We start from the raw sequence: 26,405 nt of genomic DNA on the forward strand, positions 1-26,405 counted from the left end.
GGGACAAACAGTTATGTGAAGTCAATATTTACAGAGCTCTTTTTTTTTTTTTTTTACTTATCTGTACTTATCTATTATTTGCTTTAATCAAATACCTATTTAGGGAAGACAAAAGAAATCACTTTCAAAAATGATTACATGAAGCAAGATTCCTGCATACTAGTTCAGGCTAACTTGCTAGTATCTCTTAAAAAATTGCATACACTTCTAACTATATGATTGATTCTTTAGTTTTCATTAATCTGAATCAAAAGTCTTTCACAAAAACCCTCTTTATGAATGGAGACCAACTCCAGGGAATGAACATTTCTATTTTAAAGTTCCCCATGGGGAGGGATATTTAAGAGCCACAAAGGTGGCACAGATTTTGCTCGGAAGTGTAGCCTGTATGTCATTGATGGCCTCGGAGTCAGTGGTGGGTACTGCGCTGAGGCAGTGCCGATGCCCTTCTTCTTCTTCTTTTTTTTTTTTAATATGAAATTTGTTGTCAAATTGGATTCCCTTCTCACCTGGGGAAGGCGAGCACTGTGCCGAATGAAGGGCTTTCAGGTCTTCCTCAAAGTCCAGCAGGAAATCTTCAAGATCACGCTCATCTGCAGGAATGAGAAGCCTGGAATGGTGAGTTCTGGCTCTTGTTTTGGGGTCTACCTCCCAGGGAAGAAAGTCTTGGATTGTCCTTGAGGGACTGAAGGGAACTGAAGGCCAGACATCCCACTTTTCCCTGGGCTCTGGCTTTCTTGCAAGTCTATTATAAAGTTGCAAGTCTATTATAAAGTTCTAATCGAGCTACTCTATGACATAGTATTCCAGACGAACTGAGGGTAAGGAAGGGTAACCCCAGACTCCTGGTGATAACATTTTAGCTCTACCATTCTGTTCTTAGCTCATGACAGCACAAAATTGCACTGACTTAAATTAGAGAGAGGCTGTGGGCCTCTCTTTATCCAATTACCAAACAGTTAGATAGCTATAGTGCAAATGTCCTGGGCTGTGTTCTCTGAGCACAAGAGGGAGAATCAGGTATAGTAAGTTTCAATCTTTCCTGGGGAATTCTGCTTAACAAAGGGCAAATCAAGTTACTGCGTGGTGCTTAGTTTAGCTACTCATAAAATAGGAGTTTTGTGATCTAACATACAGAATTGCTGCCCTTGAAAATAAACTCCTTTGAAGTACTTTGTTTTTCTTGTTCATTGTGTACCTTCTGGCACATAATAGGCACTCTTAATTTTTTTTAATTAAGTTAATAAATATAGTAGAGTTAATAAATATAGTAGAAATTAGCATGGATGAAGCAGGGAGAGCAAAAACTAAGGAAAAAACAAGAGCAAAAGACACATGCTGTGGCCTAAAACAAAAAAGCCAAGGGCCAAAATATCCGCTCCTTAAACTGGTATGTTTACAGGAAGAAATGTTAAGGTAACGTGCAGACAGACAGAATCAGACAGACACACTTGCTTGGGAATCAACAAATCATTAGGGTCCAAAGGAAGAAAAGCCAGTCTGTTTGGACTGTGTGCAAACTTGCAGGGTTGGCAGGCAAAGGAAAGTGGGGGCTGCCATGGTGCCTCCTCATTATCACAGGTGTGGTTTGAGGTGCATTGCTGTCTGTTTAAGTAAGGTCTTACTTCAAGGAAAGCCAAGTGCTTTACAGACATTATCTCATTTCACCTCCCTGACAGATACCCCTATGGGGGGTGGGAGGGGAGAAGGTTTTAGAATTAGTTGGATAAGAAGTTGGATTCTTAGGCCTTTCTACTGACATATGGAGGCATCTAAATGCTTATGTTGTCCATTCCTCCCAGGCCATAAGAATAAAAATGGATTTTTATCTTCTGGAGAAAAGTGCTCAGAAACGTACAAAAAATATATCCATAAGGATGAGGCCCTTTTAAAAACTTACGGAAATACTGACATCAATATTAAGAATTACCCCTGAGGACAGTATATGCCAAGGGAGATCTAATTATAAATACAAGTACTATATTAAGAAATCACTTCCAGAAAAAAATGAACCTTTAGAATGATCCTAAGGGATATTTCCTTTCTGTGGGAGTCTTTAAGTAGTGGGATTGAGGGGCACCTGGGTGGCTCAGTCAGTTAAGTGTCTGACTCTTGGTTTTGGCTCAGGTCATGATCTCACAGTTCATGAGTTTGCCCCGTGTCCAGCTCTGCTCCTTCTCTCTCTCTCAAAATAAATAAATAAACTTAAAAAAAAAAAAATAGTAGGATTGATTTCCAACTTGCTGGGCTGGTTACATAAGGACTTGTCTGGAGTTCAGATGACCTGTTTGATGACTTTTCAAGACCATTGTAGATAAAATTTCATCACTGTGACATAATAGGTCTTACCTTGAATTTGAAACATTCCAGCATCTTTCTTATGAAGGTCATCTGTACTGCTGTTGTCATCTTTATTCCATTGATTAGAAATTTTATAGACATTCTCACATGCTCCAAATGCACAACACTGGTAAGCATAAGGCATTTCTATAACCCTTTAAATGAACAAAACCAAACAAAAAACACACACTTAAAGAAATGGATTATTAAATATAGCGTTCATCTTCTTTCACTCAATAATTCTGTCTTTGGATCTTAGCCTTAATTAATAATCTAAAATATTAATTATGTGTATAAAGATGTTCATTACAGAACTATTTATAATAACAATGGAGTTGTTAAAAATTATTGCCATGAAATGTTGACAATTGCTAAGGTTGAGTGATGCATATATTATATTATTTTCTCTACTTTGGTGCTTGAAAATTTCCATAATAAAAAGGTTAAAAAAACGATGGCTAGGAAAATTGTAGCACCATTAAAAAGTGCTTATAGTATGACATAATGGAAAGTAAGGAAAACATGATGTAAGCGGTATATGTACTGTGATTCTAACAATTAAAAATACATTGGAAACAAAGTCTGGAAGGAAATAAAAAAAAGTTGTTTAGGGGATATTTTTAGATTTTTACTCTCTTCTACTTTCCAAACTCTCTTTTGGGGTTATAGTTTTAAAAGTATGTAAAATGTACCGTGGTTTAAAAATATATCTATACACACACACACACACACACACACACATATAATATATATGTGTATATACATATATTGTCTTTCAAGGGATTTTTTTTAACAATAATAAGCATAGCAAGTTTTAAAGAGCATTACTTCTTCAAAGAAATATAAATTTAGTACATTTTATTAGAACATATAACAAGCTAGATAAATTTAGAAATGTAAGCAGTACTACAATAATATTATAATGTTATTTAATTATGTGTCCTAGTTTATATCCCATGGATCAATGGTTTTCAAACTCTTTCCATGAACGCTAAGATTCTGGGAGGCATCTTTGAGAAAGAAAGGAAATGTGGTCAGGAAGACGTTCTTCCCCTCAGGGCTTATCCTAACAATGCCCCAGGGGTGGGGGACTTGAGGGCATGAAATGCAATTCAAAAGAGTCCCTTGACCTCATAAATTTCGAAAACTACTATAACACGTCTATTATTTCGCATGGCCACAAATGTATCTTATTAGTTTTAATGACAAACTCACTTGAGTTCTGGAAAGTTTTCAGATGATATCAAGCTCTGTAAGGCATGATTTCCTGTTAATTTTAAGTGAGTTAAACCATGTAACCCAGTTACAGGAAAAGACGACAGGAGGTTGGATGATAGGTCCCTGCAAAACATCAAACAACAATTGGCTTTAAGTCTGTGTTAGCAGAAAGCGTCCATGTTGAAAAAAAGCAACTTAAAGATTATTAAACTCCATAAAAACTTCTTAGCAGGGTCTGTACCCTCCATGGTAAAAATAACCATTTTGGGTTTAGCTACTGATAACATGTCTATTTACAATCAGAATTGCAGGGGGAAAATGTCCTAATTGCATCCAAATTGTAATTTCTATAATAAGCTGTATTTTACCAGGTGGGGACATCAAAAATCCATAGAAGGCGCTACACTTAATTTGAAAAGAGATGTTGACTGAATAAGTTAGGGATGAGGGGGAAGACGCTGTCAGGTTTATTCCCTATCCTCCCCTTAACTTCTGTCTGACTAGCTCCTTCTTTCTCTGCTAGCCACTGGAGAGGGGTGAGGAAAGGGTTCAGAGGCCCAGAGGGGAGGAAACGCGGGACAGGAAAGTTTTCTCTTAGGATGGCAAATATAAAACGAAAGCCCTTTGGGACTGAAATGACATCTTATTCCACCCCACCTGACTGCACGGCGAAAGTGGAAAATTTCACTTCAATAAGCAGAACAGCTGTCACCCAGCTCTTCAAATACGCAGTCAGGGCCCACATGGCCTTGGAGGGGCAGGGTTCCTCCCTGGTCTGACTTCACTCGAGTGTGGAGAGAACTGAGGGCTGGGCAATCTGTGTGTGGCGGTTTCTTCAGCAACACCGACATTTGTGAGGAAGTTAAGTGGCCCCCAATTTCTTAAAATATGCCATAAACAAGTCATGAGATACTCACAGCTTTCTCAGAGATGGCAAAGTGGAAAAGGCATTGGGATGAATAACGGCAATTTTGTTCCAAGCCAAATTCCTATTTAAAAAAAGAATACATATATAAGGCAAATGAGAGGATGATATTTTTTTTTTTTTAATTTTTTTTTCCAACGTTTTTTTTTTTATTTTTGGGACAGGGAGAGACAGAGCATGAACGGGGGAGGGGCAGAGAGAGAGGGAGACACAGAATCGGAAACAGGCTCCAGGCTCCGAGCCATCAGCCCAGAGCCCGACGCGGGGCTCGAACTCACGGACCGCGAGATCTGACCTGGCTGAAGTCGGACGCTTAACCGACTGCGCCAGCCAGGCGCCCCGAGAGGATGATATTTTAAAAAGATGGTGTGAAGTTTTACCATATATATTCATTCTCTTACCAAAATTTAGCTTCCATTCAGGGCAAAACAATTAGTTGATCACATCAGATAAAGATATCAGTAGTAAAAATGACTAAAGAACGGACTTGAAATCAATCTTGTTTTAAATCAATCAAGGAGAAATCATTCAGGTGGATATTTTAGATTTTATTCTCTGTGAAAAAGGTGACTTGAACATGCTTGTAAAATTTTATTAGGGTGTCTCTGAGGTGAGTAGGGGTAGAGGAGCAGTAAGACAGGAACTTCTGAGGCTCTTCCACTGACAAGCAAGTAAATGTGAAGTAGATAAAATGTCCCTGGAAATGTAATGAAATGCAGCAACACTTTGTGTACATTGTCAGATATGTCAGGCTTTAAGAGAAACACAGAAGTTTTTTTTTTTTTTTTTTTTTTTAATGTTTATTTATTCTGAGAAACAGAGAGAGAGCGAGCAGGGGAGGGGCAGAGAGAGAGAGGGAGAGAGAGAATCCCAAGCAGGCTCTGTGCTGTTAGTGCAGAGCCCAACATGGGGCTTGAACTCAAGAACCATGAGATCATGACTTGAGCCATAGATCATGACCTGAGCTGTAGTAAGATGCTTACCCAACTGAGCCACACAGGCCCCACACAGAGAAGGTTTTTGTTTTTTGTTTTTGTTTTTGTTTTTTTTTTATAAAGGGCACCTGGGTGGCTCAGTTGGTTAAGCATCCGACTTTGGCTCAGGTCACGATCTCTTGGTTCATGAGTTTGAGCCCTGTGTTGGGCTCCAGGCTGACAGCTCAGAGCCTGGAGCTTGCTTTGGATTCGGTGTGTCCCTCTCTCTATGCCCCTCCCCTTTTCACGCTCTGTTTCTCTCTCTCTTTCTCAAAAATAAATAAACATTAAAAAATAAATAAATTCCCAGTAAAGGAGATGTACATTTAAATTCTTAGCTGCAAAATAAATATAAAAGGGTGCTAATATGTTGGAAATAAAATCCTTTGATAAAAGAAAACCTACAATTTATGGAGAAATAAAATTCACTAAACAGATACACACATGCACACGCATACACACTGAAATGTAGGTGATTCAGCAGGAATAAGAACTTCCACATTTCAAAAAAGAAACAATGAACTTAAAACTTGTATTTTTAAAATGCCTAACTAATAAGTATAACTAAGGTATAGACATTTGAGGAAACTGAAAGTGATCACTGTCAACTTCTCTAGCACAAATGAGTGATTTATTTATGGTACTGAGCCTCTTGAATTATCTTGGATAAATGGTATTCGAAGAACATTTATATTCCTTTGAAAGTCTCCCTAAACTGGGTGAAACTGGAAGGCTTTTTATTTTGATCCATTCCTGCTGCCAGAACAGAAAAAAATTTTGGCTAACAAGGGGAGGATATGGTAGGGAAGCAGTGGGGGAGCTACATTTGGGGGTTGGGTAATTGAGTGAGGACACAGTCTTCTCCTGAGCTGCTCATAAAACTTATGTCCGGTGAGGGAAGCAAGTCATGCCATCTGTCAAAGTCTCTGGTGGCTGTGAGTAGAACATGGGTGCCCAGGGAGCTTCACAGAGAGGAATTATCAGGAATATAGGCCAAGTGCTGCCATGGGGCTTTATAGCAATTTGACTGGATTTAAAACAAATATGGGAGAATTTGTATGTTCAAAGGACTGTAATTCCACTTGTGTTGGTATGTCTGTGTGCTGGAATGTTTGCAGCAGCCCCGGGAGGAGCCACTTCCACTCTCCTACCCTGTTCTGTGCCTGGGGCTGACCCTGCAGGCCACGTGCCCAGGGGCTCCCTACTGTCTGCAGTCAGAAGCCCAGGAGAGACAACTTGGGCACCTGTGCTCCTTCTCTGTTTTGGAATCTTGTCTGGTGGCAGCTGCATGTTTCTCAACCACAGCATCCCTTCTCTGTGCCTGTGTTCCGTTAGCCTCAGTCTTGGCCATGTTGTTGGTTCCCGAGAGCCCATCCCTTGCTTACTCCCCACCAACACCTATGCAAATGTCTCTTCATTTGCACCATTTCCTGCCAAGACCCTTACTGATACATCTTAAGAGGATATATACTTGTTGTAATAATGATAACAACAAACACCATCATGATACTATTGCATATTTACCATGTGCCAGGTTGGGTTATGAGTTGTTTTTTCACACGTATTGTCTCATAACCCTTAACACAACTCTAAGAGGTAGGTATTGTCATTAGCCCCATTTTACTGGTGTGAAGAGAGGCACAGAGTATTAAGTGACTTGCTCAAAGTCACAGAATAATCTCAGGAGCTGGGATTCAAACTCAAGCTAACTGACATCAGAGAACCTGATGATGTTTCGCTTGGAATATGTTTGGAATTCTTAAGTAAATAATGAGAGCCACTGCACCTGACCCTGGGGATAAGAAGATAAAAGAGTTCTTGTCATTTGGGGGCCAGGGCATAGTCTACCCGTGGCAGAGCTGAGTGTTGAGTCCCGTAGCAGAGAACGTGCAAAGTGCATCAGAGTGGAGTGGGCTCGCAGATCTTGTTCTTGTGGCATGGGCAGGGGACGAGTCAAGGGTGGAGAGGAATCCGATGGGCAACAGGAATAGGGGAAATGGCCACCATGTGTCAGGGGACTGGAATGCCTGGGTAAGAGTCAGGAGGTTGGAGTCAGATTTTGAAGGTGGTGCTGGGAAGTCTGGTGTGGATTTGAAGACAATAGGGGACTAAAAAGATTCTTGAAGCAGGGAAAGTACCATGATTAGACTTCTGTTTGAGAAAGATTCTCTTTAGAGAATGGGATGGATGAGTGGAGACCAATGATGGGCCAGTGGCAGAAGAGCAGCTGAACTGGAGTTGGCAGAGTTGGGTGAGTGATGGATGTGAGGTCTAAGGGGCTGGAAGAATTCAGCGACACTCATACATGTAGCCTTCAGGATCCCATTCTTTTGCTATCGTTAGAGATCAGTCTTCTATTTCATGTGCATATGAAAAAAAAATTTTTTTTTTGATGAGAACATTTAAGTTCTACTCTATTAGCAAATTCAATGACATAATAGAGTGTTATCAACTGTTTCAGCCTTTTAAAATGGAACTGACCTTTGGAAACAGCCAGAACTCCAACTGGATGAAAAAGGCAGGTAATGAAAGGAGGTAATGTATTTTTTGTTTTACATTTATTTAAAAAAAAGTAGAAGAACTTCACAAGCTGATATAAAACAAATGGGAAGGGCAACATACTTAAATTCAGAACGAGATAGTTTTCAAGGTAAATTTTTAGAAGATGATTCTTAAAGTTAAATTTAAAATGTTTTGAGGAATAGTATTATTTTACAAGGATATAGTCTCTTAAGTATTCAGAAAAACTTTAGGGGGCGCCTGGGTGGCTCAGTCGGTTAAGCCTCCGACTTTGGCTCAGGTCATGATCTCATGGCTCCTGAGTTCGAGCCCCACATCTGTGCTGACAGCCCGGAGACTGGAGCCTGCTTTAGATTCTGTCTCCCAATCTTTCTGCCCCTCCCCCACTCATGCTCTGACTCTCTCTCTCTCAAAAATAAACATTAAAAAAAAAAAGAAAAAAGAAAAACCTTAGGGAAAAAGGGGGTTTTATCAAAATATACCGAGTTTAAACATTCTATATTGTCATTATTCATCAAAACTACATTGAAACTCAGTTTGGAGGTGAAAAAGAGTTAACTGACACAGAAAACAATCTGTTACCAAGGTTTTCTTTTTTAAGTTTATGGTTAATACATGGTGTTTTCATTCATAAAATGGAATTAGATACTGTATTTACAATTCTTACTCATCTGATCAACAGAAGCCTTTCCAGGGCAGTTGTGCTCAAACCTCAGGGTACTTGTTAAAAAGCAGATCGTCGGGACCCACCTGAACCACCTCAGAGATTCTAACTCATGAGGCAGGTAAGGACCTGGAACCTGCATTCTTGACGGTGGCCCCATGACGGCTCTTAAGCACTTTGAGACACATCTTGAAAACTGTTTCCCCAGGAAAAACGAATGGGCAGGAAGTATTGTGTGGTCATCCCATTTCCGTGTGGAAATCCCTACCAATTCCAGGCTGCTGACAGAAACGCATTTCGTAGGTGATTCAACAGCTTGGCCTCCTTCCTCTTCATTCAAGTTTCATATCAGAGAGCAGACTGCAAATTTACTACTTTTGAATATACTCCTGGAAATTATCACGAGCAGGATACTTGCCCTTTGATGGCAAATACAGGCACGAAAGCCCAACAATTCCAGTGTCCAGTGGAAAGAAAACATTGGGGAAGACCCGAAAGAGAGAGAAAGCGCTCTGTGTTGGGAAAGGCGCTGGCAGGCAGTACTCACAGAGCTCGGAGGCTGAGCAACTGCTGGAAAGTGTCAACTTTAATTTCAAAGATTTCATTATGTCGCAGGTCTCTGAAACGACAGGGTTCCAAAGATTGATTTCAAAGTCACTGGTTTCAAAGATTAGTTTTCGGAGTACTTCTACAGAAAGATTACCTGCCCTCAATCAAAGGAACACATGAAATATGAGTGTCAAGTGACTGATTAAAAATTTTTTGTTTTGTTTAAAGAAGAACATTCCAATTTATACACTTAAGCGTTGCCGCTCTTTCAGAGCAACGAGTTCTTTCGGGTGGATGTAAAACTATATTCCAAATGCCATCATCATTCAATCATGTGGCGCCTGCTGGCTCTGCCTTGTGAGTCATTCTAGTATTCTTTGGGGGTCTTCAAGAGAGTCAAATCCTTACCTTTTAAAGACGGATTTGTCTTTCTTTTTCTCTCTTAATCACCCAAAGGCATTCAGGGAAAAATTAAGTGGGAAAATACCGGTGGTTAATATTGTTGTTTTTTTTTTTTTAAGTTTATTTACTTATTTTGAGAAAGACTGAGAGGGTGGGGGAGGGGCAGAGAGAGAGGGAAAGAAAGAAGAGAGAGAGAATCCCAAGCAGGGCTGTCACTGTCAGCACAGAGCCCGACGGGGGCTCCGTCACGCAAAAACCATGAGATCATGACCTGAGTGGAAACCATGAGCACCCAGGCACCCCAGATGGTTAATATTGTTTTGATCAAAACCGAAGTATGTCTATAAAGCAATAATGCTGGGGCGCCCGGGTGGCTCAGTCGGTTAAGCATCCAACTCTTGGTTTGGACTCAGGTCATGATCTCTCGGTCCTGAGAACAAGCTCCTCATCGGGCTCTGGCTGACAGCGCAGAGCCTGCTCGAGATTTTCTCTCTCCCTCTCTCTGCCCCTCTCTGACTCTGCGTGCACTTTCTCCCTCTCTCGAAAAAATAAATAAATAAACATGAAAAAAAGCAATAAGGCTGATCCTTTGTAGAGGAGGCAAGAAGGTTAGCATGTTTCATGTGTAAGTAGCATCCATGGCACCTCAAATATGACAGACAAATAGGGCACCACCTCTAAGGATGACTATGTGGAACCAACACCCCAACAAACCCAAGTCCTTCCTGTATTTAAAAGTAACGTCACTCACTGGATATATAAGTTTAGAAAAATTCCAAAGCTCAAATAAACTCAGTTCTTATATCACCAAGTTTGGGGGAAGAAAGAAAAAAAGCATAATAAATGCTTTACTTACAGTACAATGCATAGAAAAATAATATTATCTGTGTTTCCCAACTTAATAGGCATCCTACACAGTCACACCTTGTGTGTATAAGAAGGGAAAAGCACCAAATGCCTCCCCAGCGACCTGCAGGGCAAGCAAACCAATGACCCCTGGAAAAGTGAGTTTTGGCTCTTGTTCTTTGCTAAGTGACTTAGAAACTCTTATAGACGTACATTTTCTGAAGCTTTTGGCAGACTGAAAAACTGGGTAAATCTTCCAGCAGGTTGTAAGATAGATCTCTGAAAAACAGAAGGTACAAAAGGGAAAATCTGTTATATATTAATCTTAAGGAAACATGCTTTGCTCTCCTTTCCTCTCCAAGATGATATATCTCCCAAAGGCAGACTCTGAACGTTTCCCCAGCCCTGACATGGAGCAGGTAGTCAGAGGCATTATTGGATTAAGCATAGATCCAAACGTTTACTGAAATGTGGCTGTTGTACTTCTTTAATTGATTTAAATAATTTACTTAACAAATTTATTTATATTTTGTTAGTGATGATCTACAATGTTCTAGCTATTATCTTGCTGAAATGAGTCCAAATTAAATTAAATAATTGTGTCTCTCTTTCTAGGAGCTGCTATATCTCTACAGCTAAGAGAATCATTGTTGGTTCTTTTCTAATCAGCTAAAAAAAAATCCAACAACAAGTCAAAACATAGCACTAACTTTGAAATCAATCACTACAAGGGGGAAAAAAAAATCTAAGAAAGTCTTCAGCCAAAACTCAACAAATTACAGAATAACAAAAACATCTGGACATATTTATAGTATAATATAACTAATCTAAAACAAGCCATGGTAATTTGCAGAAAGCTTAAAAAAAGAAAGCTGGTAGATAAAGTAACATAGATATTTAAAAAAAATCTTGTCTCATGTTTTAAAAGTTATCGGCTAATCAACTAACACACTTTCATGCCTGATTCTAATTCTTCAAACCAGATCGCCACCATGGAACTGAAAAATCCATACTGTTTTCTAAGAGGCTTTTAAATTATCTTGTTCTTGTAATTGATCACTTTTTTCTACATTTAGTGAATAAATGGAATTCATATAGAAATACAGTTCAGTTACCACACACAAATAATGCAAACGAAGCTGTTTGCAAACACAAGTTTGTAGTTTATACTAGAGGCTTGAAAGACCAAACTAAACCAAACAAAATATGAAAAAACCCAAAACCATACCCCACACCTACGCACAAATACACCTGGTTAAAAATTCGGTGTATATTTTTAAAAAGTAGTAAATGTGATAAAATGGACATACATATCATCAAAGCTGATAATAATTTGGTTCGCTCATCTCCACACACTGCAAGGAGACAAATCCTTCCTGTGCACCTCTTAGTAGAGGATACATAAAACCTTCTTCCATGTAAAGACCCAGTGTCACCTTCTACCTACCTTCTACCTAATGATTTTCATGGCTAACATTGATGAAGCACTTCTTAAATATAGACACCATATTTACAGCTTTACCTAAATTATTTCATTTGACCTGTGGTCACCTTATGAGGGAGACACTGATTATTACCATACAATGTGAAATAATTTGCCTAAGATCACCAGCTACTTAGTGGGGAAAGCCACACACAGCCAGGGAATTCCCATGGAGGTGAAGCAACTTGGGGGCAATTTCTTCATGTACAAGTACTCAGTGGATGATTCAGCCAAAGGGTGGAAGCTCGCAGACCTATGTTTCCAGAACATAAAGTAGACTGTAGTAGAGGTTGGGACCCTGAGTCCTATTCTCAGCCTCAACTTAGATTCTTCAACTTGGTCAATATGTTGGTCAAAGCATTATACGCTTTTTAGTTCTCTCCTTAAATGAGAAGATACCTGCTGATCTTGCAGTGTTGTGAAGAACAAATCAAAATTACAGGTTGAAGTGCTTTGAAAATGACAAGCTTCTGTGGTTAATGGATTTGTATTCTTTCAGACCTTTCAAGTTTCAGCTTGAGGAAAGACTAGCTTGAAGAAAGAGTAATGGTTTAAGGGAAACAAGAAAGAAGTTGATAAGAGCTAACACTGCCTGAGAGTTTACGATGTTCCAGTGCTGGTATAAGTGTCTGACATGTAGTAATTCATTTAATCCTCATGATGATCCTCTGAAGGAAATGGCTATGTCTCTATTTTATAGACTGGGAAATGGAACCCCAGAAGGGATAAATAACTTCCTCAAGATCTCTTGCTGGTGTATAGAGAGACGGGATTTGAACCAGAAAAACAGACCAGGGACTTTGCTCTTAGCCAATTTATGCAATTCTAGACCTGGGTGGTTTACCATTTGCTATGTGACATAGTGGAGACAGATGCAGTTTAAATGCTGGCTCCTTAAGTATTAGCTATAGCCTGTGAAATCTTAGTCATGTTATTAAGCCAGTTTCCTTGAGAAATGAGGGTAATTATGCCATTTTGGGTGGGTAGGCAGAATTCTAAAATGGCCCCTAAGATTTCCACTACCTGGTGTTCATGCACTCTCTCCTGGTATTCAATCAAACTGCCTGTATTTGAATTTGGACTCTGCTACTTTCTTGCTGTGTGACTTTGACAAATGTGCTTAACTGTCCTAATTCTCAGCTTCCTCATCTGTATCTATACCTCAGAGGGCGATGTGGGAGAAGAGGAGGAGACTTACTCTATGTTCCCTCCCTTTACACACAAATGACTGACTCCAAGGCTGTCACGTGGTGTTATTACAATCTCCTATCACTGAACAACTGAAGTCTAAAGTGGCTAGGGGGCTGGGAGAGGGGAAGGCAGAATCATTATGGCAGACATTCCCATTCTTCCCCTTACACTTGTAGTGCTGCTTGTACCTCTGCTACTGGGTGAAGCCTGTGGTGGAATTAGAGGCATTCAACTGACACAGATGTCTCCTCTGTGAGAACACAGCCATGACTGGAGACTAAGGGTCCATTCATTAAGTTCCCACAATGCATGAGAGGATGGTAATAGGGTTGGGAGTTGAGGGGAAGGGCTGAAAATGGAAGGTCAAAACAAAGCTCTTCAAATTCCTATAAACTACTTTTCAGAAAGGGAAAGGCAGAGGAAAAAAAACCAACAACCCAAGTCAACAGAAATAATAAATGCAAGCTGTTTAACCATTAGTGGAAACATTAGAACATGGCACCCACAACTATACTGGAAGAATGTTTGGTCACCTTTATCAAGGTTTGTATGGGTCTGATAACTTAATTTTTTATTTTGGCATCCATATTGGGTTTTTAATCCATTAGGTAATTTTTTTCTGCTCTGCAAAGAAGGGGAAATTAAGTTATCTAGGCTTGTTCATATCCATTTTCTGACAGGAAACGTGTGCCAGTTGAAACTCTAATGGGAGACTGGATGGAACTTGGGAACAAAGGGTGTGCCGCCACCATTACCGGGGTCACATGAGAGAGTCAATTCCCTAACCCCCCACGGGGGCGAGGGAGGACCGACCTGCTGGAGCCCTGCAAGGAAAGAACTTTCTCCCCTTTTAAAGCATTATTGAAATAACGCCTGCCATTTTGCTCCTAGATAGAAGTTGCCTGTTTACACAATGTTACTGCCTTCCTGATACGCACAGCACTTGCAGATTAGGTAACTGATCGCAGGCGGTTTGAGGAAGAGATGAGATCTGTGCTCCAGTTAAAGTCCTGTTGAAACACAAACCAGACATAATTCTTTTATTCAGGCATTGCACAGTGACATATTTTTATTCACTGACTTTAAGACTGGTCAGGCTTCAAGGGCAGTGTGTGTGCTGGGCCAAGTCAAGAGCCTATTCGAGTACTTACAAACTCTCCAGGCTCGCAGTTCCAGTTAAATCAGGAAATTCAGTTATTTGTGAGGCACCATTCAAAGTCCTAGAAGGAGGGGTACATGAGTACTATCAAAAGAAGTTTCCAGAAAGGGGTAATTTTAGTGCCATTTTCAAAGCACTTTAACTTAAAATATGCATGTGGTTTTTACAACAACCCTACAAGGGAAAGCGATCTGCAAGAGAAAAACTTACAGTGTTCTTAGTTCAGGTAAATGTTGAAAAGCGGATCTTCCAACAAGCTGAATGGGGTTGTCATAGAAATGTCTGAAAAAAATCCAAACACCAATGTCTTAGTATAAAAGTTGAATGACAAATGAATACCTGTTCAAAATTTCAGGGACTATATTAAGTGTGTGTAACCGTGATTATACTATATTGTATAACATCCCAATTACTTGGTATCAGGCAAACCTCAAAAATGTTTTAACTCACATGAGGAGGCTTTGGGTAAGAAATCCATACTATATAAAAATGAAAATTTCTGATAACAAGGTAGACATGAGTGATAGTTACTAAGGAGAAAAGCAAGTGAGCAGACTATAGGTATACTTAAAAATCTTCCTCTTCCTCCAACATCCGAGGACCATTCATCAAGTGGCAAGAAGGTAATTCAAGGGGTTGCCAGTCATATCATTAAATAAACAAAGATGAGTACATATATTTATATGAAAGTTAGTCAAATCTTACAACATACAAGAAGGACTCCTCAAATTATTTGAGAGAAAATTTGCTACTCTGCTTTTTTTTGGTGACATTTAGTTTTTTAAAAAAATTCATGACTGCTTTTAAAGGTAAGACATTATTAGAACTTAAATGATATTTTGTTTTACAGATTTAAAAAAAAATGTTTACTTATTTATTCTGGGAGGGAGAAAAGAGCATGAGTGGGGAAGGGACAGAGAGAGAGGGAGAGAGAAAACCCCAAGCAAGCTCTGCGCTGTCAGCACAGAGCCTGACGTGGGGCTTGATCCCATGAACTGTGAGATCATGACCTGAGCCAAAATCAAGAGTCAGACACTGAACCAACCGAGCCACCCAGGCTGTCCTACAGATGTTTTCAATGTAATGGTATTTGAATTGTCTGGTCAATGGAGCCCTACAAAAAGTTCTCAGTTGACACATCCTAGTTCAATGAAATTCAACTAATATTTATTGGTGTCTACTGTGCTCAAAGTATGAGGGTCAGTACTGTGGGAATTTAGAGACTGATTCATTAGGGAAGCCGTAATTAAGTATCTACTATGTGCTTGACATTATGCTAGATTCTGGGAGTTTGCAGATGGGTAAAATGTCCCTGCCCTAAAGAAGCTTGGAATCAGTTGGGACAGAACAAATAAATAGCAGCATCCAATGTCCTGGTTGATAAAGTACTTTCACATGTATAGCTCAGTTGGTCTACTCAACAGCTTTATGAGATCCATAGCACAGATACTTAGATATTATTTATCTAATTTTTGGAGGAGGAAACTAAAGCTCAGATACTTTGGCAAGTACATTACTTCCCAGAGCCTTACTTTCCTAATTTGTTAAGCTGGAATAATAAATCTTAGTTGTAGGGTTTGTGTAAAAATTGAAAGAGCTAATGCTTGTGTGACATCTGGTATAGTACCTGGGATAGAATTGTCACCCAACCAACCTAAGTCCCCTTCTGTCCTCTTACCCTCCAACCTCTTCTCTTGGGTTAGACAATTGGTAAGAGAAAGAGCTAGAGCTAGAAGGTCTTATGATTAAAAATGGAGTTTTCATCATAATATGACACTGTCCCTTATCTAGACAATATGCTTGTATGTATATAATTGTGTTCACACGTGTGTATGTATGTATCCTGGGCAGATATGAATACACATGCTTGTGTACCTAAGTATCACAAATACAAATAAGGAGTTAAAGGGTTCTTAGGAGGGAGTTTTCTTGTGAGATCAAGAAAAACTTAATGGAATATCATTGGAAATGGGCCCAGGAAGACAGAATTTCAATAAGCATTGTGAGGGGATGGAATCATAGGAGCAAAGGAAATAAAAGAGTTTTGTTCTATGAGGATAGCTTAGTCCATCTGGGTTATGGCATATGGTAATTGAGGAGAGCTTTGGGGAGCTGGTCAGGAGACTCACTCTAGACAATCCTGAATCTCCGTATGTTTCACAGCAAGAGAGTGATGGATGCTGTGCTTCAGGGTGACAGGTCTGTTAGCGGTAGAGGCAGGGAGGGTGGCAAAAATGTCGAGGTGGTGGCTGGCAGAGGCTGGGGGCAGTGGGCATGAAAAGAAGTCACACGGAGGACGGGGACCATAGAGGTAGACATGGGGACTGGGTAGCCAATGGGACAAGGGAAGCGTTCACACAGAGTGGGAGCTGGGGATCCTTGATGGGGTGGCAGTGGCAAGAGATAGAGGCAGAAGCAAGGAGAGGAGAGTTTCAGGGAGAAAACAGTGAATACCATAAAATACTGGATAGAAGCACTAATAAATTTTGGGGGCTTCAAGTCCTTTCTCAAGTGGTATTAGCATATCAAAAGAGCGATTAAAAAAACAAACCCAGGCTTGTGGCTGCAAGGAAAAAGAAGCAAAGGCAATGCAATTTGCCAACTCTTAATATGTAAATACTCTCTAATGAGGCCTAATGTTTATTGGCAATAGACTTTAAAACCCTTAGTTTGCCAACATACTGTCAACATATTTCAGAAACGATGAATGGTATTTTTTTTTTTTTTTTCAGTTGTCAGGGCTAATTGGGATTCCAGCTCATTGGTGACAGATGCTACCCGGTTCCAAAAAGCCTCTTAAGTTGGCACAGGATGAATATCTACCAAGAAATGCCCCTAGAGTCAGGTTCAACAGTTGTCCTTACTCTCCTCCTGCATATCCAAGACCCCTCCTGCAGACCTCAGGCCAGTACTACGCCCCAAATCTGCCAGGGGTCTTTAACAAAGAACAATCCTAATGCCTATTTTCATCTTCATGTATGTCTACAGATGATCAGTCTTCTGTCTCTGCTAAAATGTGAACATATAACCAATTAATTATAAGCTGTAGTTGTAACTCTATTTTATGCTTTGATGGCATATAAATCCCCAATACACCTTTTAAGAATATACACATCTTTCTAGGATTACAACCTAGCTTGTAATTCTATAAATGTGACTCAATGCTTGGGCTTGGTAACAAATCGATATAGAAACCTAGCATAAGCCAGTATGCCCCAAACCCCCACCATCAATGGAGTCTATTGCTGTAAAGGACTCCCATTTGTACGTAATAATTTATATTTCGAGTATACTTGGATTTAAGTTCTGAATGATTAGGTGACCTTGACATTGATACTCTGAAAATGAGTTTTATTCCTTAGAAAATAGAGATAAGCAAAACTATTTCACAAGATTTTTGTGAAGTGAGACAAGGCATCTGAAGATACGAAGTATAATGCAATGCACACTTGTAGGGTATAAAAAAAAAGAATCTTTGATGTTATTTTAGCATTCAGCTAAAACCTGACAAAACATCTCTCCATACACTTCTCTGTATAGATTCTTACACTGACAAAGACCAAACTTGGGAAAATATAGGACACTCATTGTATTATATTTAAAAGTGCATTATGTATTATATTTCAGGATGGAAAAATCAAAAAGAACTATGGCCACTTACATTGTAATAAGAGAAGGATTGCCTACAAATGCTTTCTCAGGTATTGACTTGATATTGTTGCTGTGAAATCCTCTAGAAAGAGAGGGAAAATTTTTTTTTAGAAAATAACGTGTAGGGTAAAATTATGTAATGGTACCTCCCCCCACCCCCTTCCTGTGGCAATAATCAACATCTTTGGTAACTAGAGGATACAGTTAAATTCCTCTATGCATTTTGAAGCTTATGTGCTCACTAGGAGAAAAAGAAATCACGAGCTCTTATCTTGAAAGAGGAATAAAGAATCTGAAAATAATAGTTGTGCTTTATGGAAATTTACAATCTAATGTTATAAAAAGAAATTCCATCTGTTAATATCCAATAGAGCACCATTGTATAACAACTTGAGAGAGAGGGAACCATCTTTGGAGAGGGGATTATGATCACTCCTTCTGACCCCATTTGAAGCTAGGAGAAGAGAAAATTGACTTAAGCTGCTGTGAAGCAGAGATTTAAGTAATCTCCTTATGAGGGCAAAATTTCCTGAGCTGAGGGAAGTTGCTCAGTGAGTGTGTAATAACAAATTGACTCTCCTCTGTCGGTGCTAATGTTGTCTGAATGGCAGAGGGGCAGAGTCAATGATCTCTGGGTCCCATGTGGGCCTGTGGCTGGATAAGGTGAGTGACAGTCTTTGGGTTGCCTAAGCAGAGACCACGATGACTTCCCGGTTCAGCCACACGTGGGGTTCCTGAGGGAGAACCCCCTCCTAAAGGCTTTTTCTTACAAACAAGCCCTGTTGTCTGCCTCCTTTAGCTGTGTGTCTTATTTCTCTCAGCCAAGAGGATAGGCTCTATGTTTATTTTTCTTTCCAAATATTGGAACATTCCTTTCATACATTATTCATATTTTTAGGTACAAAGAAAAGGCAATTAAATTTTAGTATATAAAAGACAATATATGCAACCTAGGAGCTGAAAGTTAGCTTTACCTTAGTAAAATTGTAAGTTTTTAAAAATTAAATATGACTCACAGAGTATTTAAAGAATATGAAATAATGTATGTGAAAGCATCTAGCATAGTACTAGGCACATGCATTTGATTTCTCTAGTCCTAGACTTATGCAGCCTAGAGAAGTTTGTTTTTCAAAATGCTTGGCAAATAACTGAATTCCATAGCAATTTTCTATAAATCTATGAAGTATATAAATGTTGGGGAAATATAGCTTAGGAAAAGAGTATGATTTAGAGAACTATGTATATATTTTTTAATATACACATATTAGAGAAATCCATTATAAATTTAAAAAAGACTATCTGATGGTAGAGTAAATTAAAATATATTACAGGTTTACTTAACCATTATTTATACAAACTTATTTATTTGTTTAAATGTTTATTTATTTATTTTGAGAGAGAGAGAGAGAGAGACAGAGAGAGAGAGAGAGTGGGGGAGGGGCAGAAAGAGAGTGGGAGAGAGAAAATCCCAAGCAGGCTCCACACTCAGCATGGAGCCCAACTTGGGGCTTGATCTCAAGACTGCAAGATCACTACCTGAGCTGATATCAAGAGTCAGATGCTTAACCGACTGAGCCACCTAGGTGCCCCTATACAAGCTTTTAAAAATCTTCTAGTCAGTCACACTATGTACAATAATCAAACATATTTTAAAGTGAATTCACAAAGAATAGAATTCTCCCATTAAATCTGTCCTAAATACTTACAGTTCTTTAAGGTTGGAGAGTGTCCTGATGGCAGTGGGAAATTCATCAAGATTATTATAATTTAAATCTCTGAAAATAAGTAAATAGTATTTTCAGTTTCTCATTTAAAAATTCGAATATACTACTTATACAGAGAAAGTTAACATGCCGTCCAATGGGGCAGGATCACTGATAAAAATTCTCATTCCTTCTCTTTATGGAAAGAGATTTTCTTGGTTTGCTGACCAGTATGTGCATTAAAATTGGTCATCACACTGATCATGAGACATTTCAGAGTCAAGTCTCAGTGGCACAGAGGCATTTAAAAAAAGGGAGGGACAGATGACAGTGTTAACGTTCAAGTAAAAGGGACGTTTGGCCAGGTGTTGGCTGCTTGCTGATGTAGCCGTTCACCTGAACCCGGCTCACCAAGCTGGCAGCTTGTGTGTGCTCTCGTCCTGGCTCCTGAATCACATCTCCTTTCTTGTTCCCACCTACACCCTCTGACCTACCCCCTGCGTTTCAGAGTCTCGCCTGAGAGGGCATCTTGGAAAGCTGCTTTGTCCCTGACTCCTGATGAGTCCATGTGTCTCTCCCAGGCTGAGGTCCAGGATGATAGCCTGCTTCTGGAGAGGTTTATGTGGTACTGGGTACTCTTCAGGAAGGGCATCGGGTCTAGAGTTTCTTCAGGGTCACAAATAATGATTCAGATCAGAAGTATGTTTTCCTTGGTCTGTGAGGCAGAGCTCTATGTTATCCTTCAGGCACAGAGATGGAATGGCCAAACAATTTTGAAACATTAATTTCTCGATCTGTTATGACACAAATGGCTTTTCAATTCCATTACTCACAAGCGCTTTATAGACTTACTCCACCTTATGCCTACAACTTCGTATGAAAAAGTAATTGCCTCCTAGTCTCTGGGAATGTCAGATTTCCCAGATGACGCAGAAAAACCTTTTGGTCAGGCAATCAGATGTGGTTAGATCTTCCTCTATGGAGAAGAATTGCTTTTTAATTTTAAGAGAGATAATTTGACCGAGTTAAACATGAATCAGGATTCCTACTTGTCTGGCACAAACCATCCTTAAGCTATACTGCAGGCAGGAAACTCGTGTCTTTTGTGGACATAAATTTTCTTCCTGTTTGTAAATCTCTCCAGATGCTCTGTTTTGATTAAACGAGGACTGGGTCCTTATAAATTACTTGGGTTTCTAGTGAAGGAAAGGAAGAGGTTGGGAGTAACCAATTTACTGATCCTCTGTAGCCCTGGGCAAGGGGAGGGGAGGGGAGGGGAGGGGAGGGGGAGAATGAGACTCATATGAATTTGCCCAGAAATGCTTTACTCTTTACATGAAATCCAAGGTCTTCATCTCAAATGTGGGGGGGAATAAAGGAGACACTATTTATGGAAACACCCTTCAAAGCCAATACTGTTTTTTGTTCCTCCTCTGTTGGAAAGGACTGGAAGGTGCTTTGCATTGCTAAGATATCATGCCCAGCCCTGTGTGGATAAGGGAGAAGTTCTAATTTTACCAAGCAGCTCATGGGAATGGCTTGCTTATGCCATAAAATTGACTTCAAAGTCCTGGATAAGTTCATCTTTGGCATCTCCTTATGAGGATGGTTCCTCTCTTCTAAGAGGAGGCACAGGGTGATTTAAGTAACCCTGGAAAGAGAGCGTGAGCACTCATTGACCTGGAGAAGACCACTAACAACAGATGGTCCCTCAAGAAATCACCAGACCCAGACCTGGTTCGAAGCTAAACCGACCATGTACGAATGCTAAGCTCTGTATTCAAATAAATAATGGGCTCCAAGGCCACAGAAGAGATGGTCTTTGGTATCTCTTGGGTCAGAGCCAACATTGTAGATTCAGGCCCTGTGTGACTTACTGTATTTGAATATTAAAAATATGGGAGTGAGAGGGGGCACAAATGGAAGCATGCCCTTTCTTCCAGAACACTCAGGACCCTCACTGCCTGTCACCTTACCCTCATTATACCTCTCGCACTCAGCTAGGGCAATGAGTAGCAGCTCTTCCCCTGGGAAACGGCTGGAGCCTGGTGAGGTCAATGAGAATTCTTCTCACCGTGCCTCTGGGAAAGGCTCTTGGCGGTCAGCTGGCTGGACTCTATTTTTATTATAGGTACCAATTCAGAACTGAACTTTTGACCTATTCTTTGGAAGCAGTGTATACTGGTAAGCATGGACTTCAGACTCAAACTAGGGAAGAAGCGAATCCCAGCTATGCTACTGACTAGATATGTCATGTTCGTAAAATAACTTAGCCTGACTAGAGCAGAAAGTGGGACAGTGATGGCCGCTCTCCTCAGATGGCTGTTAAATGAAACAATGTGTGCCAACACGCAGTGCAATATTTGGTTATAGATATGCCCAAGAAATGGTAGCTGTTATTATTTTTTAGTTTTTTGAATTGCTTTAGTGTGAACCTTTGTGGTTTGTTAATGAGACACCTGTTCATCTCAGATTAGAGAGTCCTGGCATTTGCCTGGTTGGTGTCCTCTCATTGGGGGCAGTGGTGGCGGGGGCGCGGAGCAGGGAGTGCAGGCTAGACTCATGAATAGTGAGCCTGAGTGACAGTATAGAATTGATCCTTGACACAGAGTACACATTCCTAAGCAAACAGTCACTGCTCAGTAGAGAACATCTCATTTAGTTTATAATGATTCTAACTCATTTACCACTCTTGTTAGATTAAAATAAAATATCAGTTTTATTGCTTACCTCTGTGTGTGTGTGTGTGTGAGTGTGTGTGTGTGTGTGTGTGTGTGTGAGTGTGTGTGTGTGTGTGTGTGTGTAAGATAAAGCTGCCGTAAATATCTGTTTAAAGCTCAGGCAATTAACCAAACCAAACAGCAAGTTTGACTTTAAGGCTATTTTGATTCCTTCAGAATACTCATGAAAACACTGAAAAAAGGGAAACAAATAAAAGGTCAACTCACAAAGTCTCTAGGCTGTGGAGCCCATCAAAGCATTTCTTTCCCAGGGAGTGAATTCTATTATTATGGAGATGCCTGCAGAAGAACATTACAGACACAGTCAGGAAGGCATGCTGCACAGGGAAACTTAGGCACAGCATTCAGATTGATTAAATCCAAAGAAACTTAGAGTAAAGAATGCACTAATTATATATAAGAAATGCTTTGTTTAACTTTGTTGTTTTTTTTAAAAGGTCTATATGACCCATCCGCTCTTACCATAGATGATTACATACCTGAGAATTTAATAGGCAATGACAGTTTTATCTTTTGGGTTTGAGATATCAGGGAGTGTATAATACTATGGGCAACATGCTGATAAAAGGAAGTTCAGGTTGTTAACACGGCTTTGGGTTGTAGGATGTTAAGCAGAGATTCTGACCATCTTTGGCAAATGAAGGATGGAAGGAAGCGTTTGAAGCATATTTTCTAGCAAAGCTCCTGGCTTATAATGTCTACATTCCCAGGGTGGGGCCACAGGTTAACAGGCAACAACAATTTTAGCCACAGAGAATGGCGATCAGATTTTTTTTGGCTGCCCAGGGAGATTAGTTATCTCGACGCAGTATTAGTGTGTACAAATTATCATCTTTGGCTCAATGGTAAGTCCGTTAAGTCAGGGCCAGTGAGAGCAGCTGTGTACATAACTGAAAACTGGACCAAGTCCCAAAGGGATTTGTGGAAAATGGGCTTAAGGAGAACGGGGTGAAAAAGAATGGGTGGATCTCTTGTAAACCCATTCCCTCAGGGGGAGGAAAAAATTAAAGCACATACCCAGCCTCTGGTGGGTCGGTAGCATCATCTTTATATGTGAGAGTCCGTATAGAAATTTGCTAATATCACCCCAAACTTGTTATCCTCTTAGACTAAGATTTTTATTCTAATAAGTACATGTTGGTTTCATGTGACATTTACTGACAATCTTCCACATACAACACATGCGGAAAGGGGTAAGAAGCTGGCCAGCCCTCAAAGGAAGATGTACTACAATACAAGGGAGACGGGTAATCAAGAAAACTGGAATAATGGAAGGCAGTGGCAGGCTGGGGGCGGGTGTGGAGCAAAGGGAAGAAACAGGGCAGAAGAAGCCCTCTTCAGTTCCTACGCACACTGATCTTACAGCCTTTTGAGCAGCTGCTGTCTTCCTCTATCAGCCTTGAGGGACCATTATATTACCGGGGGCGTATCGCTACACTCTTAAAAAAAATTTTTTTTTTAATGGTTTTATTTATTTTTGAGACAGAGAGAGACAGAGCATGAGCAGGGGAGGGGCAGAGAGAGAGGGAGACACAGAATCCGAAACAGGCTCCAGGCTCTGAGGTGTCAGCACAGAGCCCGAGGCGGGGCTCGAACTCACACACTGTGAGATCATGCCCTGAGCTGAAGTCGGTTTTTTTAAAAAAAAATTTTTTTTAATGTTTTTGTATATCACTACACTCTTAAAGAAGACTGATTATTTTTCAAACTTACTCGAGAATCATTTTGGTTTACTTAAAGAAATCTAGACTCATCAGGAAGAAAGCCCCACAAACGCACAGCTCTCTGTCAATGGTTTGTTGTTACTTCTCTCCCCCCTGGTAGGGGTTCAAAAAATATTAACTAATGAAGGCATATTTCAGTTTGACCTGAATAATAAACTATTGCCAGAAATAAGGAGTTTTTATTAACTTCAGTCACTGGACTAACTGTACAGCGTGAGGATTGCCTGAACAATATTCATCGGCTTCCCGAAGACACAGGTCATAGTTTACCTTTGCTTGCAGTGCTTGGCACTTAGCAGGTGCTTGCTAAAAGCTGTTGAATTCTTTTATACAATTAGAACATTTGTGAGTCATTTTGGGGAGGGGTTCAGGGGGTTTTCCTCCCTGAAAATGTCCCTATTCAAGGTTTGAAAGACTGGCACTTGAAGGCCAAAGTTAAAAAGTATAAAAGGGGGGCGGGGAATCAATAAACTTACAGAACTACCAAGCTGGAGAGGTTTCCAAAGGCATAGTCTGGTATGTGGTGTATTTTGTTCAGGGCCAAAGTCATGGCCTGCAGTGCTGATAAACTTCCGAAAGCCTGGACAGGGATTTCTGTCAGGGCGTTGTCATCCAGCCACAAGTGCCTCAAGGAATGCAGGCCACTGAAACAGCTTGGGGGGACGTAGCTGATGTGGTTAGCATCCAGACGCCTGGGGAAGAAAGCAAGCGAGAAGGTAAAGAGGGCAAAACCGGGCCAGAAGATCTGCCTTGCAGGAAAACTCTCAATATGCTGTTGAACCTGAGTGAAGCAGGGCTCGGGCCCCCAGGATGCCCTGACATCTGGAACGTCTTGCTCTCCTGGTAGGCTGTCCTCACTCATGAGTACAACCATGCCTTCTTAGGTCTGCTGGGCCATAAAATTCCACGGAGCTATGATTCCCTTCCAGGCTTGTGGGTAACATGCCTTCAGGCACGAAAGTGGCCTCCCCTGAGGTATAGACTTTCAGTGTGATGATCTTTTAGTTTTCCTTTCTGACACCAGGAGAAAGACACCCTTTCTCTTCCCCCTCACCCGGAGCCAAATCCGTGCCTTTGCTTTCTCTGGAGTGTTTCAAACATATGAAACATACTATTCTATTAATTTGCTCATTGAGCTCTGGGAAAAGATCATTTCAGTATTGGAAAAGAACGGAGTAATTTTTAATGGCTGTTGGAGATACGCCTTGGGGAGGGAAGAGGCAGCCTTTATTTTTTTCCTAGTACAATGCCGAAAAGCCTAAAAACTGCTGGTTTTCTTGCTCATGTAACCATTTGCATTGGGCAGATATTTGTTTTTCCTGACATTTTAAATGAATAGTAAAATTAGCAGCTGTCCCAGGTTTTGCTTCTTTCTTCTACACACCATTTTTTTTTTTTAAATGGGGAACTCCATCTAAATATAGATCTGGTTAATGAGCTATTGCAGCTTCTGAGCCAGCAGAGGGAGTGCAATGCATTTGTTTCGCCCCTACCCAACAGAAACAGAGGCTGTGATGACAATGCCTGAGCTTTTCTTATTGGAAATTGAAATTTCCTGTAAGGTGCACGAACAAGAGAACCACCATCACCCAGCAATGCTTCCGATGGCTCTCTCTCATTTTTCTCATCCGTTCTTAAGGCTCACACATTTGTTTCCAAAGCTAGGATTAAAAAAAAGAATAAGAGGAGTTGCATTTTAAGTAGCCCATGTATTAGGGAGGATTAGAAAATCACGCATGGATTTTGAAAAACGTTTTAGGAAGCATTTAAGACTAAACAGATGCAGGAAGTGCACCAGGATCATGAAATAATCCCTTGCAAACCAAATTTAAACAATTTAGAAACAGAATTCTCTGTGGTAGGGAGCTAATCTCTTTGGAAAGCGGCTTCCTCACTTTTGGTCACATAAGTCACTTCACTTGTCCTCTAGCTCCTACCTCTACTGACCGAATGGGAACAAGTGATGGACCAAGAAGGCCCTGGACCAAGTTTTGAGAATAACTGAGATCAGGTCACGTGGAATGAATTTGAAGAGTTCGGTGTCACGGCCCACTCATAATTACATTTCCAGGAGGGCAACAATTACTGCAGGCAGCAGAAACACAGGTTCCAAATAAATATCTCCAGGTTCTATCAATGGGGAACCAGAAATGTTTAGGAAAACTCAACACTGCCTCTTCCCCCTTTCTCCGGTGATAACATGTCTGGCCCAGGTTCAAATAAGGTATACTTTTCGTCAGGGGTAAGGAAGTGATTGTTTTTATTTAACCAGAAGCAAAGCACATATGTAAACTCTTTGTAACGATTAAAGAAAG

At 40.3% G+C, this 26,405-nt stretch overlaps 1 protein-coding gene and 1 long non-coding RNA gene across 10 annotated transcripts in view; one reads left to right on the forward strand and one right to left on the reverse strand.

The window, feature by feature from the left end:
- Window positions 1–26,405, reverse strand: part of LGR5 (leucine rich repeat containing G protein-coupled receptor 5) — a 130,734-nt gene that overhangs the window by 3,250 nt on the left and 101,079 nt on the right. For 2 of the 3 annotated variants that reach the window (XM_058742037.1, XM_058742034.1), the window contains 13 exons: window positions 24,567–24,782; window positions 22,574–22,645; window positions 19,629–19,697; window positions 17,933–18,004; window positions 14,482–14,553; window positions 14,264–14,332; window positions 14,051–14,122; window positions 10,652–10,717; window positions 9,189–9,260; window positions 4,476–4,547; window positions 3,556–3,681; window positions 2,350–2,495; window positions 510–593 (listed from right to left, as the gene is read on the reverse strand). In XM_058742037.1, the coding sequence (XP_058598020.1) occupies window positions 510–593; window positions 2,350–2,495; window positions 3,556–3,681; window positions 4,476–4,547; window positions 9,189–9,260; window positions 10,652–10,717; window positions 14,051–14,122; window positions 14,264–14,332; window positions 14,482–14,553; window positions 17,933–18,004; window positions 19,629–19,697; window positions 22,574–22,645; window positions 24,567–24,782 (1,208 nt within the window). The remainder of the gene's footprint in view (window positions 1–509; window positions 594–2,349; window positions 2,496–3,555; window positions 3,682–4,475; window positions 4,548–9,188; window positions 9,261–10,651; window positions 10,718–14,050; window positions 14,123–14,263; window positions 14,333–14,481; window positions 14,554–17,932; window positions 18,005–19,628; window positions 19,698–22,573; window positions 22,646–24,566; window positions 24,783–26,405) is intronic. The other variant, XM_058742035.1, reaches the window with a different exon arrangement.
- On the forward strand, window positions 7,573–21,437 carry LOC131519215 (uncharacterized). 7 transcript variants are annotated; one of them, XR_009265531.1, is made up of 5 exons: window positions 8,409–8,762; window positions 8,850–9,547; window positions 10,498–10,596; window positions 11,054–13,655; window positions 17,899–19,536. It is a non-coding gene; the product is annotated as an uncharacterized LOC131519215 (long non-coding RNA). The 7 variants fall into 7 exon arrangements; XR_009265532.1 differs by lacking the exons at window positions 8,409–8,762; window positions 8,850–9,547 and adding an exon at window positions 7,573–7,992; XR_009265527.1 differs by lacking the exons at window positions 8,409–8,762; window positions 8,850–9,547 and adding an exon at window positions 7,573–7,979.

This window comes from Neofelis nebulosa, chromosome 8, assembly GCF_028018385.1.
Source record: "Neofelis nebulosa isolate mNeoNeb1 chromosome 8, mNeoNeb1.pri, whole genome shotgun sequence".
NCBI classification, from domain to species: Eukaryota; Metazoa; Chordata; class Mammalia; order Carnivora; family Felidae; genus Neofelis; species Neofelis nebulosa.